At 47.0% G+C, this 14,027-nt stretch overlaps 1 protein-coding gene across 2 annotated transcripts in view; it reads left to right on the top strand.

The window, feature by feature from the left end:
• Positions 1–14,027, top strand: part of KSR2 (kinase suppressor of ras 2) — a 257,007-nt gene that overhangs the window by 137,635 nt on the left and 105,345 nt on the right. For both annotated transcript variants that reach the window (XM_048515057.1, XM_048515058.1), the window contains exon 6: positions 9,290–9,359. In XM_048515057.1, the coding sequence (XP_048371014.1) occupies positions 9,290–9,359 (70 nt within the window). The remainder of the gene's footprint in view (positions 1–9,289; positions 9,360–14,027) is intronic.

Genomic DNA, 14,027 nt, shown 5'->3' with positions numbered 1-14,027 from the left:
CTACCATCACTGGGGGAACAATTGTTTCAGTAGTATTGAAGCCTCTGAAAAAAATTGCTTATAAAAATCTGGGATGCCTCTTTGGATCATATCAAAAAGTGAACCCAGTATATTTCAGGACTTTTTAAAATGTGACTGTCTTGGGCAATGGTTGGATAGCACCTGTGATAACACAGACAATAATACCCACTGAAATATTTTTACAATTGTTTTTAAATAGCATGTGTGAATATCAGCAAATGGCATGCACAGATTTACTGTGCTACATGGGCACATGTGATATCATCATAGAGTCATAGAGTTGGAAGAGACCCCAAGGGCCATCAAGTCCAATCCCTGCAATGCAGGAACACACTGTCAAATCATGCTTACCGGCTTCCTCGTGGTCTGCCTTCTGTGGTCAGGAGGGCATGGAGGCTGATGGTACTTGTCTGTCAATCAATCAATCAATCAATCAATCATTATTACAGTCAAGAGATCAGTCAACAACCACAGTTTACATAAAAATGTAAAATTAAGATACAAAGATGAAAATGCATAGTCTTATTGGTTGGTAATTTATTCATAAACGTTATTAAAAAGTTTGGATCATCTGTTTTCTTACGGACAAAGTCTCAGCATAGAATTTGGTCACTTTAGAAGAGATGATTTCATTGGAGCAGCCTGCAAAGAAGATCTTCCTGGGAATTTGGGTACAGTAAGGGTGAGATATGTGGAAGTGAAGTCCTTCTAAAATGGGCTATATCATAACCCATGTCCCACTCTTTCAATTGTGTTTAATTGGCAGGGACACAGATGTGGAGAATAGGGGTTACACAAGGATCCCCCAGTAGCACTGGGGCAATTAAAATGGGCTGGGATGAAAGCTCAGCCTTCCCTTGGATAGCTCAGGCTAGCCTAAGGTGACCAGATGGTCACCTTTGCGAACCGGGACGGGGGGTAGGGGCGCGGCCGCAGGAGCGCACTGCCTTCTGGGGCTTGCCGTTTCCTGCCCTGTGACAGAGGCCCGAGCGGCTGGCCAAACGTGCTCCCGTGGCCACTGCACCTGCGCAGGAGGCTGCCGCACTGCCTTGTGCCCCAGGTTTCAGTGCGGCAGCCTCCCAAAAATCGGGACAATTGAAATAACCCGCGGGACGCGGGACAAATTGTTTGAAGGCGGGACTGTCCCGCCAAAAGCGGGACGTCTGGTCAGCCTAGGCTAGCCTGATCTCATCAGATCTTTGAAGCCAAGCAAGGTCAAGCCAGTTTGGTATAGTGGTTGAGGTGGACTTTAATCTGAGAACCAGATTTGATTCCCCACACCTCCACAGGAGTGGCAGACTCTAATCCGATGAACTGGGTTTGTTTCCCCACTCTTCCGCATGAAGCCGGCTGGTTGACTTTGGGCTAGTCACAGTTCTCTCAGAACTCTCTCAGTCTCCCCTACCCCCTGTTGTGAGGAGGGGAAAGTGATTGTAAGCCACTTTGAGATTCCTGAAAGCTTGAGAAAGGCAGGCTATATAAGCCAACTCTTCTTCTTATTTGATCCCAGTAAGTATTTGGATGGGAGACCTCCAAGGTTACTCAGGCCATGACACAGAGGCAGGTAGTGGCAAACCACCTCTGACTATCTCTTGCCTTGGGAAGCCCACCAGGGCGCTCCATATGTCAGATGAGACTTGACAGCATAAAAAGGGAAAGACCTCTGAAAATATGAACAGCTCTTGACTACTTCAAATAAGCCGCAACTCTGCTAATGCCTGGTAATTTGGTCCTACTTCCCTGCCTCCCCTTCCTGTACCATTTGCATTTCTATTGATGAGATGAGACTGGTGAAGTTAAACTTCCCAAGGCACTGATTGTCTGACTCCGTGCTACTTTTGGTTCCTTCAGAGGGTTGGGCCAGGTGATGGGTGAGTTTTGGGGTGGTCTTAAAGATGGGATAAGGGCTATTAGAAGAAAAGTAACCGGGTCTCAGGGGCTAGACCAGGGATCAACCACCCCTTATAATTGAAGAGCCAACATTCAGAACCAATTAAGTTGATAATTAAAGAGCCAATTAAAGAGTCAACATTCAGAGTAAGAGATCAACGAAGAGCCGGTGGAAGAGAGCCCATTCATATAATTGGGAATATAAACTTAACATTACTGAACATGGATGTGTTGATTAATCTGTCCATAACCTTTCTATGGCTCAGACACTGGTAATTGGGTGTCTTTTATTTAGGAAATGGCACATATGAGGTCTCACAATAAATATACACAGAATCGCTTTGTGTGATAGCTTTAGTACTCCGGCATAAAATTTATGTTTGGTCACGTGGTGCTTGATTACTGTCAGCGCTTCATTGCGGTCAATTCCCTTTCTGGAAAGCATCTCTGAGAAGCTTTTAGGCCTATGAATTTACCCACAATTCCCACCTCTCCCGCCAACATACCTCAATTTAAAATTTTAACAACAGGGAGAGAAGGGTGGGTAGAAGTATCCTGTTATAGTGAGGATGATGAAGAGGGCAGGTGCCATCTTCTGCCTCCTCACTGTAGGGGAGGGGACAGAGGGTAAGCTCCATCTTCCTATCTCCTATGGTACAGCAGGGAATAGGAGGATAAGTGCCCCTTTCTCACCTCCCTGCTATATCAGGGGGGCACCCAGAATCCTTGGACCTGCCCTGTTCATATCAGGGTTTCTGCCCACCAGTAGCATGTCCATCTAGTCAAGAACAATTATAATAAGAGTTGGTTTTTATACCCTGTTTTCTCAACCTTTAAGGAGTCTCAGAGTGGCTTACAATCACCTTCTTTCCCTCACCCCCACAACAGGTTCCTTGTGAGGTAGGTGGGACTGAGAGAGTTCTGAGAGAACTGTGACTAGCCTGAGCAGGCTTCATGTGTAGGAGCAGGGAAACAAAGCTAGTTCACTAGATAAGAGTCTGTTGCTCATGTGGAGGAATGGGGAATCAAGCCCAGTTCATCAGATTAGAATCCACTGCTCTTAACCACTACGCCACACTAGTTGTTCAATTTATTGATGTCATCCATCCCAGTTACAACTGCTGGCCAGTCATTTTTTTTTGTGGGGGGCAGATTATTGTTTAATATTGCAGGGTGGTTGGTTTGTGTTCTCTCAGTGGAGCTACTTGACAAGAGGCCCCTAAACCTGGAGAAGGTGGTGTCTGGCTTATGTTACATCAGTGAAGCTGAAGGTTGGGAGATGACCTCCCGGAATTTGGGAACCTCTGTTTTTTTGAATGAGGTGCCAGTAGAATTTGGAGAAGGTGACATCTCCTCCTGCAGAGTAATGTGTGCGTGTGGGTGTGTGTTGTATTTTGCAATTCATTACTTTTGAATTTGAAAGACCGTGAGACAGAGGCCCCTTCTGCACATGCAGAATAATGCGCTTCCAATCCACTTCCAATCCACTTTCAATCACAATTGTTTGCAAGTGGATTTTGCTATTTTGCACAGTGAAATCCAGCTGCAAAGTGCATTGAAAGTGGATTGAAAGAGCATTATTCTGCAAGTTTATGATAGATGTGAGCCAGTCAGCCATGTGCCTGCACAGCTGACATTTTTGTGCACCTACTGTTCAAAGGGTTTCCCTATTGCAGTGATGGCGAACCTATGGCACGCGTGCCAGAGGTGGCACTCAGAGCACTCTCTGTGGGCACGCGAGCACAGAGTTCATCATTTAGGGGGAGTGGAAAATCACCCCCCCACACACACACACATATCTAGACTGGCTTTGCTTCTGAGTAAACCCTCCAAGGGCTGTGATTCACCCATTCAAACTGTTGCACGGTTGCTTCACCAAGCTTACTCCCAAGTAATGTGTGCCTTGGAGCAAACTTTTTTCTAAATTAAAACCTCAGTATTCAGGTTAAATTGCCATGTTGGCACTTTGCGATAAATAAGTGGGTTTTGGGTTGCAATTTGGGCACTCGGTCTCGAAAAGGTTCGCCATCACTGCCCTATTGCCTGGGCAAGATTGGAAGCCTCTTGGGATGTTTTGTGCATCATTGTTTCTAGAGTTTCAAGGAAAGATGGAATGATGGCCTTTCAGTTTTCCATTCTGGTGGAAATGTCAGTAGTTCCATTTCTCTTGGATTAGAAAGGAGAGTCACAAATTAGCTGGAAAAATCTCTAAACCCTTCAGGGCTCTTTTCTCTGCGGCATTTCAGTCCCCTCCATCTCCTGGCACTCCACAGCAAACAGTGGGACTATTGTTAATAGATCCTTCATCCATCATCCCCGTAATGAAAATAATTACCTGCAAATCACGAAGGGTCTCTCGCTGCTTTGTTCGGAGGTTATAATCCCTGATACGCTTTAATAATAATTTTTGGTGATGAGCATGTTAAAGAAAGTAATTAAATACCTCAGCCATTCTCTCTCCTCTTCCCCTCTCTCTTCATAAAATAGCAGGATTTAATTGAGGCCAGCTGAAAGTTAGTGGAAATAAATCGCAGATGATAAAGTGGAGGTTTTAATTTAACTTTAGGTAAGTAACTGTAATTGCCCATGTGTTTGGCTTACAAAGGACCAGGGGAAGATGAACGTAGCTCATTTGTATAATGTGATTTAGCAGTGAGCAAAAGGCATGGCTGAAAATAAGGAAGTCTCTCCTTGTGCTTGTGCGGACCAGCCTGTTTCTGTGGCCGTCATCAGATAACTCCTGGCTTTCAATTTCAAAACAATTGATTCTGCAGTGGAGATAAAGGTCCGTATCGTTGGCTTCTGTCTTGACGCAGGGGAGATGGAGTCTAGAACCCAACAAGACAACCTAGAACCCTGCCCAAGCAGTAAGAACAGTCAGCCACTCCAAGTGTCTTTCCACAAGATCATTCCTGAGCCATCATCCCTCCTGAGATGATGCTGTATATGAAGTCCAAGCCAAAAATAGGCATTAGAACATATGTTTCTTCCATGCTCAAAAGATGTATGCTACTGGGGTGCTGTGTGGTTTCCGGGCTGTATGACCGTGTTCTAGCAGCATTCTCTCCTGACGTTTCGCCTGCATCTGTGGCTGGCATCTTCAGAGGATCTGATGGATCTGATATCAGATCCTCTGAAGATGCCAGCTACAGATGCAGGCGAAACGTCAGGAGAGAATGCTGCTAGAAACACGGCACCAACACCAAATGATGCCGTGAAAGCCTTCGACGATGTATGCTACATCTATTGTTCTTTATTGATCATGAAAAATATACCATAATGCCAAATCTGTTTTGAACTTTTAACTTGTTGGGTTATAGGATGAATGTCTAGCAAGGTGTCTTAGGAAATTCAGTCCTCAGTCCGATCGTATCATGCCATGCCATGCCAAAATTAATTGATTTGTCAGTAACATGACAACAACAACAAACTCATACTCCAGCATTCAACAAATCCCAAGTGCCAGGGTACCACGGCACTCAGAAATTTCATTGTGGGAGCTAGTATTTTCATCAGTCATTCATTGTAACTCTTGGGCCCCTTCCGCACACGCAAAATAATGCGTTTTCAAACCACTTTCACAACAGTTTGCAAGTGGATTTTGCTATTCCGCACAGCTTCAAAGAGCACTGAAAGCAGTTTGAAAGTGCATTATTCTGCATGTGCGGAATGAGCCTTGGTGTTTCTCAGCAAAAGTACAAAACTTGTTTAGGTGAGGGACAGAGGTTAGTTTTTTTGTTGTTGGGATGACAGTATTTTGTAATGCACTACAGTGCTTCTGTTGTATCGTTTGAAAACGTGTGATTGGTGTTTGGAATATGCTGCCCCAGGAGGTGGTGATGGCCACTAACCTGGATAGCTTTAAAAGGGGCTTGGACAGATTTATGGAGGAGAAGTCGATCTATGGCTACCAATCTTGATTCTCCTTGATCTGAGATTGCAAATGCCTGAGCAGACCAGGTGCTCCAGAGCAGCAGCAGCAGCAGAAGGCCATTGCTTTCACATCCTGCATGTGGGCTCCCAAAGGCACCTGGTGGGCCACTGAGAGTAGCAGAGAGCTGGACTAGATGGACTCTGGTCTGATCCAGCTGGCTTGTTCTTATGCTCTTATGTTCTTAAAAAAAGTGACAAATTGTGCAGAGTTTAGGATTAGATTTTTTTCTTAGCAATATTCATTTTAGCAACCGCAGGAGGCTGGAAGGCTGAGTCAGCCTTGAGCCGGTTCCATTGAGATGAGATAATGAGAAAATGTCATCACTGAAACATAAAACCTGAAAGCTGATAAATATGTCTGGCTTCTTAATTTGGAAGGGGGTGGGGGTGGGGGGGTGAAGAAAATTTGTCAAGGCCTGCTATGCCCAGCAGTATTACCTACCTCTGCTGGGGACAAATGACAGGGGAAGGCATCTTCATTTACCATTACATTTAGAGTGACTCATGCCAATCACAAAAGCAGCCCAGTAAGGATGCCAAGTAGTGAACGAAGAGTCTTGGGGGGATTCCCCTGGTATGCATAAAATATAACTTTGCGGATTAATCAAAAGACAAAACAAAAAAGGTGTGGACCGAGCATGCTCCGAAAGACGCAGAATGTTGAAAGCAGCCGAGAACCGAGAGGAAATTAGCATGCTCAAATCACTAATCTTGGAGGGAATGTGTTTCCAAATTGCCCCGGCGCCGCGATTCTTCACGGGGCCCCCAGCTTGTCCTATCCTTCTCAACAGCATCTGGCCAGCCCTGGTTGGAGACAGAGAGGATCGGACTGAACATCCCAGTCCAGCGAAAGAGTTAATTTGCTCTTATGTAGCAATTACTCTGCAACCTGTTTGGTGAACCTTATCGAGCGTCTCCGGCATGAAATGCTCCCGAGTCGTTCCTAAGCTGCGAAGGGGAGCTTGGTTGTGCGCAGGAAGCAGCATGCAAATGTAACCTTCTGAAATGGCACGTAATTAAAAACACCTCCACCTGTATTATTAAAATAGGATATGAATGCAAACAGACAAGTTCACAGCCAATATAAAAAAACCTCAGGAGTATGTTTGTAGAAGGATTGACAGGCATACATAGTAAACCCTGGGGTCACCGCTGGAGTCTGCTTGTGGGCTGGAAGTGGTCAGATTTCAGGGGTCCAGACTTATATCTCTTCTGGATGGCATTTTGGACTCAGAGAAACATATTGGTTTTTCTGTTAGCGTGAAGAGCCTCTTCCTCCTTATGAGCTGATGCTCCTAGCAGTGCCCAAACAGCCTTTCCACTGGTCGTTCTCTAGGGCACACAACGTATTTATTTATTCTTACAAGTGGAGATCTGCAAAAACTTCATGGAAATGTTTTGCCCTAAATTGGCCAGAAGTGGAGCAGTCAGGAGTAAATGTCAAGCTATTGGACACAGAGAGATTGTGCTGTGATGAAGTTTAAAAAATATCCAATCCTGCAGTTATCACCTCAGATTACTACAAGAATCTGTGAAGGGCAGATGTTGAGCAATGAGAGCTGCAAGTATTCTAAGGGAGAAGACCTGTGCTTGCATGTTGTAGCACTGTGGTCCTTTTAACTATGTATTTAATGGCTGTGTCTCAAGTGAACCGGAAAGAGTATCTGAAAAGAGATTTGAGTGTGGTTGGTGTTAGCCTCATTCCAGGCAACCCAAAGTGACTAAAACAGGGGTCTGCAACCTGTGGCTCTCCAGATGTTCATGGACTACAAATCCCATCAGCCCCTGCCAGCATGGTCGATTGGCCATGCTGGCAGGGAGAACTGATTATGTTATCCATCGGCTATCTGAGCTGGTGGAAACAATAAAAAAGACAAACTAACACTATATGCTACAGGGGAAGCAGGGTCACAATAGGACAAATGCAGGAATATAATGGTTTGAATCATTGTTTGGATTTTTCAGAAAGAAATTTTATAATGTGGCAGCAATAAAGAAAATGTCTGGTGGAGTGGTGGTGTAGTACATCATGGTGTAGTGATTAACAGCGGCAGACTCTAATCTGGAGAACCGGGTTTGTTTGATTCCCCACTCCTTCACGTGAGCAGGGGACTCTAATCTGGTGAACTCGGTTTGTTTTCCTGCTCCTCTGCATGATGCCTGCTGGGTGACCTTGGGCTAGTCACAGTTCTCTCAGAATTCTCTCAGGCCCATCTACCTTGCAAGGTGTCTGATGTGGGGAGAGGAAGGGAAGACGGATGTAAGCCTCTTTGAGACTTCTTAAGGCACAGGTGTCAAACTCGTGGCCCTCCAGATGTTATGGACTACAGTTCCCATCATTCCCTGCCTGGCAGGGGATGATGGGAACTGTAGTCCATAACATCTGGAGGGCCGCGAGTTTGACAGCTGTGTCTTAAGGGTGGAGAAAAGTGGGATTTAAAAGCCAACTCTTCTTCATATTTAATAATTCTTCACTAATATTACATACACTTATCAAACATCAGTATTCAGCCTGTGCGGTGGTACTGATTTGATCTTTCATCGCTTAACTGTCCTATCTATTGTCTGTGGAGATGTTTGTTTTTATTATTAAAAATGCTATTTGACGTTGCTTTTTATACGCCAAAGCTACGTACCTTCCATGCTTCTACCTGTGGCTGCAATTTCCCCCTTGAAAATAAAACTTACTTCTGTCTAATTAACATTCTGTGAAGTCTTTCCTGTATAAATCCAGTGAACAGTTTCTCTTATCGCAATCATTTTAAAAGTCTAATTTCTGCTTGTTTTGTTATTCAGTGATTGTGAAATGTTTCAGAATATTTGTTACACGTGCGCGCACACACGCACACACGCAAGCAAACGGATTGTATGAAGCCATATTATGAGTCAGACCAGCTATCCATTTAGCAAAGTATTGTGTAAAAGGAGAGGAGTTTGGATTCATACCCTACCTTTCTTACAAGCTCCTTTCCCTTCCTCTCCTCACAACAGACACCTGTGAGGTAGGTGGGGTTCTGAGTTCTGAAAGAACTATGACTAATCCAAGGCCACCCAGCAGGAATGTAGGAATGCAGAAACACATCTGGTTCCCCAGATAAGCCTCTGCCACTCAGGTGGAGGAGTGGGGAATCAAACCCGGTTCTCCAGATTAGAATCCATTTGCTCTCACTCTCACCATGCTGTATTCTGAATTGGCTATTTAGGGTCTCAGGAAGAGAAAGGCATTTCCCAGCACCTAAGTCTGAAGATGCTTTAATGGGCAACACCCAAGGCTGAACATGGGATCTTCTGCCTGCAAACTCAGTGCTCTGTCACTAAACCGCAACCTTTACCCAGAGTCACAGTGGCAGTGTTGGGATATGCCAAGCCAAAAACTTTGTGATGGAGAGGTCTGGATTTTCCTCCTTGGCCATTAGTCACTTTTCCTTTGATTTCTGTCTTGCAGATACACTCTCAGTACCTCGCTGGTCCCCGCAAATTCCTCGACGAGATCTTGGAAACTCAATCAAACATAGGTAAGATAGTGAATAACCAGTCTCTGTATTTTTAACAATCTTCTTGAGAAACACTGTTGTTCAAAGGAAGATCCCGTAACATCATTTTTTTGCTTTACTTATGTGTAGAGCAGGCTTCAGGCTGAGTTCAGGGGGGTACTGCTTGGGGGGAAAGCACACATTCCCTAGGATAGACATGGGTTTCCCCGGCAGGCCCAACAGAGACCGCTGGCATCGCTTCAACCTACGAAAATGGCAGAGGAGAAATATTGAAGCTCCTACTCCGCGTGGTCCTGATCCTAATCAGGTACCACACGTGCAGGGATGAAGGAGAACCCACAGCTCACATGTGATTATGTCACACCAAACACAAGGCCTTTGAAAACGGCACACCAGAATTCTTCACTGAAACACCCTGAACTGACCCCCAAGGAAAAGGGTGCTAACGGTTAGGGCAGTGGTGGCGAACCTTTGGCACTCCAGATGTTAAGGACTACAATTCCCATCAGCCCCAATTGGCCATGCTGGCAGGGGCTGATGAAGAAGAAGAAGAAGAAGAAGAAGAAGAAGAGTTTGGATTTATATCCCCCCCTTTCTCTCCTGTAGGAGACTCAAAGGAGCTTACAATCTCCTTGCCCTTCCCCCCTCACAACAAACACCCTGTGAGGCAGGTGGGGCTGAGAGAGCTCCGAGAAGCTGTGACTTGCCCAAGGTCACCCAGCTGGCGTGTGTGGGAGTGCACAGGCTAATCTGAATTCCCCAGATAAGCCTCCACAGCTCAGGCGGCAGAGCTGGGAATCAAACCCGGTTCCTCCAGATTAGATACACGAGCTCTTAACCTCCTACGCCACTGCTGCTGATGGGGATTGTAGTCCATAACATCTGGAGTGCCAAAGGTTCGCCACCACTGGGTTAGGGTCCTCAGTCCAGAATGGAGCTCCTGGCAAGGGCAAGGAATAAAAACAGAAGGGAAAAGTTGGGAACGAGAGAACTGACTCGATGTGCTCCGGTGACGATCTCTTCGGACATTCAGCCGGAAAGCAAGCAGGCTGCAGGAGACGGTGGGGTGGGGATGCCGGTCACCTGCGGTCACGTTAAGAGGTCTTAATCAGTTGCCGTGTGTGAATGTGGCAGTGGAATGAGCCCGGCATGACAGCAGGACAAAACCATTAATGGATCTCTCGCATCTTTATAAGTTAATAGCCGTGGTGTGTGTGATTTGGATTGCAGCCGTGGCGCTGGAGGAGAGTCACTGTGCGGTGTCCCCCCTTCGCTGCCCCGCTGGGCAAATAGCTCCATATGTGTAGGTGTGGGACTTAAATTGGGATAAACAACATTTGTTTACTTCTGGGCCACTGCTCTAAAACATTCTGCTCCAGCTTGGGCTCCTCCTTCGGTCCCACTCTACATATCCTTCCATCACTGGCAGCTGGTATTTAACTGTTTGACCAGAGACCTTTTATGTCATTTAGCTGTGCTCTAATGTACCTGGCCTGCTATTACCCCCATCCTCAGCTCCTGGTAAAAGGTGGCACAAATGATTAGAATTCTGGCTGTTATGGGTTTTCCGGGCTTTGTAGTAGTTGTGCTCTTAACATTTCTCCCGCATCTACGGCTGCCATCACCAGAGATGTGTCACTGTAAGATGTATTTCTCTACATGAGATGCTTCTGCAGATGCCAGCGGTAGATGTGGGTGAAAAGTTTGGAGCCAAAACTGCCAGACCACGGCCACGCAGCCCAGAAAACCCACAACATCCAGTGGATTCTGGCTGTGCAGAATTTTTTGCTTCCAAAGATGTGCTATGTCTTATTTTCAGGGGAAAATGTCTTATTTTCTGTGTTTTGTTCGTCGGGCATGCTTCCAAACAAAAACTTTGCTATGTCTTACTTTTGGGGGATGCCTTATATTTCGCACTTCAGCAACACTTCTACTACCGTGGTGGCGAACCTTTGGCACTCCAGATGTTATGGACTACAATTCCCATCAGCCAGCATGGTCAATTGGCCATGCTGGCAGGGGCTGATGGGAATTGTAGTCCATAACATCTGGAGTGCCAAAGGTTCGCCACCACTGCGTCTACTATGTCTTATTTTCAGGGGATGTCTTATATTCAGGGGAACAGGGTAGATTAGGATTCTGCTTCTTAACATCGTGTTTGTAAATCGGCGTCCTCTGGTCCGGTGTAGCTGCTTGCTTCAAGCATAGTTCAAGCTATGGAGAAATTCTTGTCATACAGAAGCAGTTAGCTGAGCACAGCAATTGAGAAGCCAGGTCTGCATTTGCTGTGCAGAATGCAGCGTGCCCTGAAATATAGTCAACCATCCTAGATGATGATAAGCAACTAGACTACTGCAAAATAGTTCTTCTTGGTCACAGGGAAGCCCGTCCGCCTTCCATAATACTAGAACATCTTTCACGCGTGCTGAGTAATGCAGTTTCACCCAAAGTTCAAAACCCAAGGTTGCCCGGCAACCTTCCGTGGCAGAGTGGGGATTCAAATCTGGTTCTTCCAGATCCTAGTCTGATGCTCTGACCCCACTACCCTGGTAGTCTTATTATCAGCAGCCTTTGGTCGTTTCCCCACTTACCATCTGCTGCGCGCTACTCTCCCCAAGTAGCGTGGGGTCCCGCGGCACTCCCCACTACAGGGGCAGCGACAACGCAGCCGCCCAAACGCTGCCTCTCTCACGCCCCCTCAGCACGTGTCATTCCTGGCGCTCCTCAAAACGGTGCCTTTTGATTACCCTGCGCTCGTGGGGAAGCCCGGGAGCGCGCCAGAAATGATGCGCGCTGAGAGTAGTGCGCAGCAAAGGGTGATCGAGGTAAGTGGGGAAACGACCATCGTTTACTCTGGCTACAAAGCATCCTTCCACAAAACAACAACAAATTGTTGTGTCCAGTGATATCCCTTCAATCAAGAGTGAGAATTCTCCCCCTTACCCTAAATAACACAAACACAACTGCAGTACAACCAGGGAAAAGAAGTTTGGTGGGAAATATTTCTCCAGAGTCTGCTTGGGCGCTGCAATTTACAGAGTTAAAAATCTCTAACCCAAAACTGCCGATCGCTGATAAGTGGGAGAGTATCTGTGTCCGCCTGTTCGATAATGTCCTCCTGCTTCAGATTTGAAAGTGCCCCCTTATAACTCTATTTCCATTCTGATGTCACTTCAGATAAGGCTCCAGCTACTGTTGATAAAAACCTCTGCACGTTATCAGCGAACTGCCGACCTTAAATCTGTTTCGTGCGAGCAGCCCTCCTCTTGCCTCTCTTGCATTCCTTGGAAGAAACGAGGACAGGCGGGATCTCCGGGTGGGAGAGGGGACATGCGAAGGGCTGGAACCAAAAGCTGCTCTTGACTGTGGCCCTTTCCCCACTTACCTTAAGCCGCATGCTACTCTCCTCAAGTAGCACGGGGTCCCCCAACACCCCCCAATGCTGCTGTTCTCGCGCCCCCTCAGCGCGCGGCATCCTTGGCGCTCCTCGAAACAGCACCTTTTGATGACCCCGCGCAGAGCGCAGGGTCGTGGAGATGCCCGGGCGCTCGCCAGAGATGACGCGCGCTGAGAGTAGCGCGCAGCAAAGGGCAGTAAAGGTAAGTGGGGAAACACCCTGTCTTTTCGCAAAGAGTCTGGACGGCATAGTTTGAATGACAGCTTGTTTAGCAAGAGCCCCTCTGTAGTTGCCAGACTTTGCTCACTCGGATCCCTGCTTGTCAACATTGGCGACCTGCAGTGGTGTATTGACAGAAAATGGAGTTCGGGGCAAGAACTGACTTGCCCACCCACCCGCCCCCCGACAGAAAATGGAGCCTGGGAAAAGGGAAACGTCGGTTTGCTCCCAGGCAGCCCTCCTGCACCAGTTCTTGTCCTGAGGATGGGGCAGGGTTAGGGTTTGGGGGCTCCTTCCTTTGCCATTAATCCCTCTCCTGACAGAAGAGGGGAAAGCGATGCCCCCCCTTGCCCTGCCCTGAAGCACCTCCAAACAGCAAGTTGGAGAAAGGGGGGCTTGGCAGAGACTTTCTGACGGCAGCCTGAGCTCGGCTGGGAAGGGAAAGAGAAACTGGGCTGCCCGCTGGTGAACTGAGCTTTCCGCCCCTTTCCCCACGGGCGGCCTATTTTATAGCGAAGGGGGGGAGGAGGCGAAACGATTTTCTGCCCCCATGTGAACATAAGAACATAAGAACAAGCCAGCTGGATCAGACCAGAGTCCATCTAGTCCAGCACTCTGCTACTCGCAGTGGCCCACCAGGTGCCTTTGGGAGCTCACGTGCAGGAGGTGAAAGCAATGGCCTTCTGCTGCTGCTGCTGCTGCTCCCGAGCACCTGGTCTGCTAAGGCATTTGCAATCTGAGATCAAGGAGGATCAAGATTGGTAGCCATAGATCGACTTCTCCTCCATAAATCTGTCCAAGCCCTTTTTAAAGCCATCCAGGTTAGTGGCCATCACTGCCTCCTGTGGCAGCATATTCCAAACACCAATCACACGTTGCGTGAAGAAGTGTTTCCTTTTATTAGTCCTAATTCTTCCCCCCCCCCCCAGCATTTTCAATGAATGCCCCCTGGTTCTAGTATGTGATTAAATAGCCTCCGCCTGGAGACATTTGCCCCTATATGTCCCCGTGGGTGGAATGCCCCTGGCGACCTGTCTGTGTCTAGAAACAATCCACAGTGCTGGTTCTTACCT

The sequence above is a fragment of the Sphaerodactylus townsendi genome, linkage group LG13, assembly GCF_021028975.2.
Source record: "Sphaerodactylus townsendi isolate TG3544 linkage group LG13, MPM_Stown_v2.3, whole genome shotgun sequence".
Classification (NCBI taxonomy): domain Eukaryota; kingdom Metazoa; phylum Chordata; class Lepidosauria; order Squamata; family Sphaerodactylidae; genus Sphaerodactylus; species Sphaerodactylus townsendi.
This window is presented reverse-complemented; position numbering and strand designations above follow the sequence as displayed.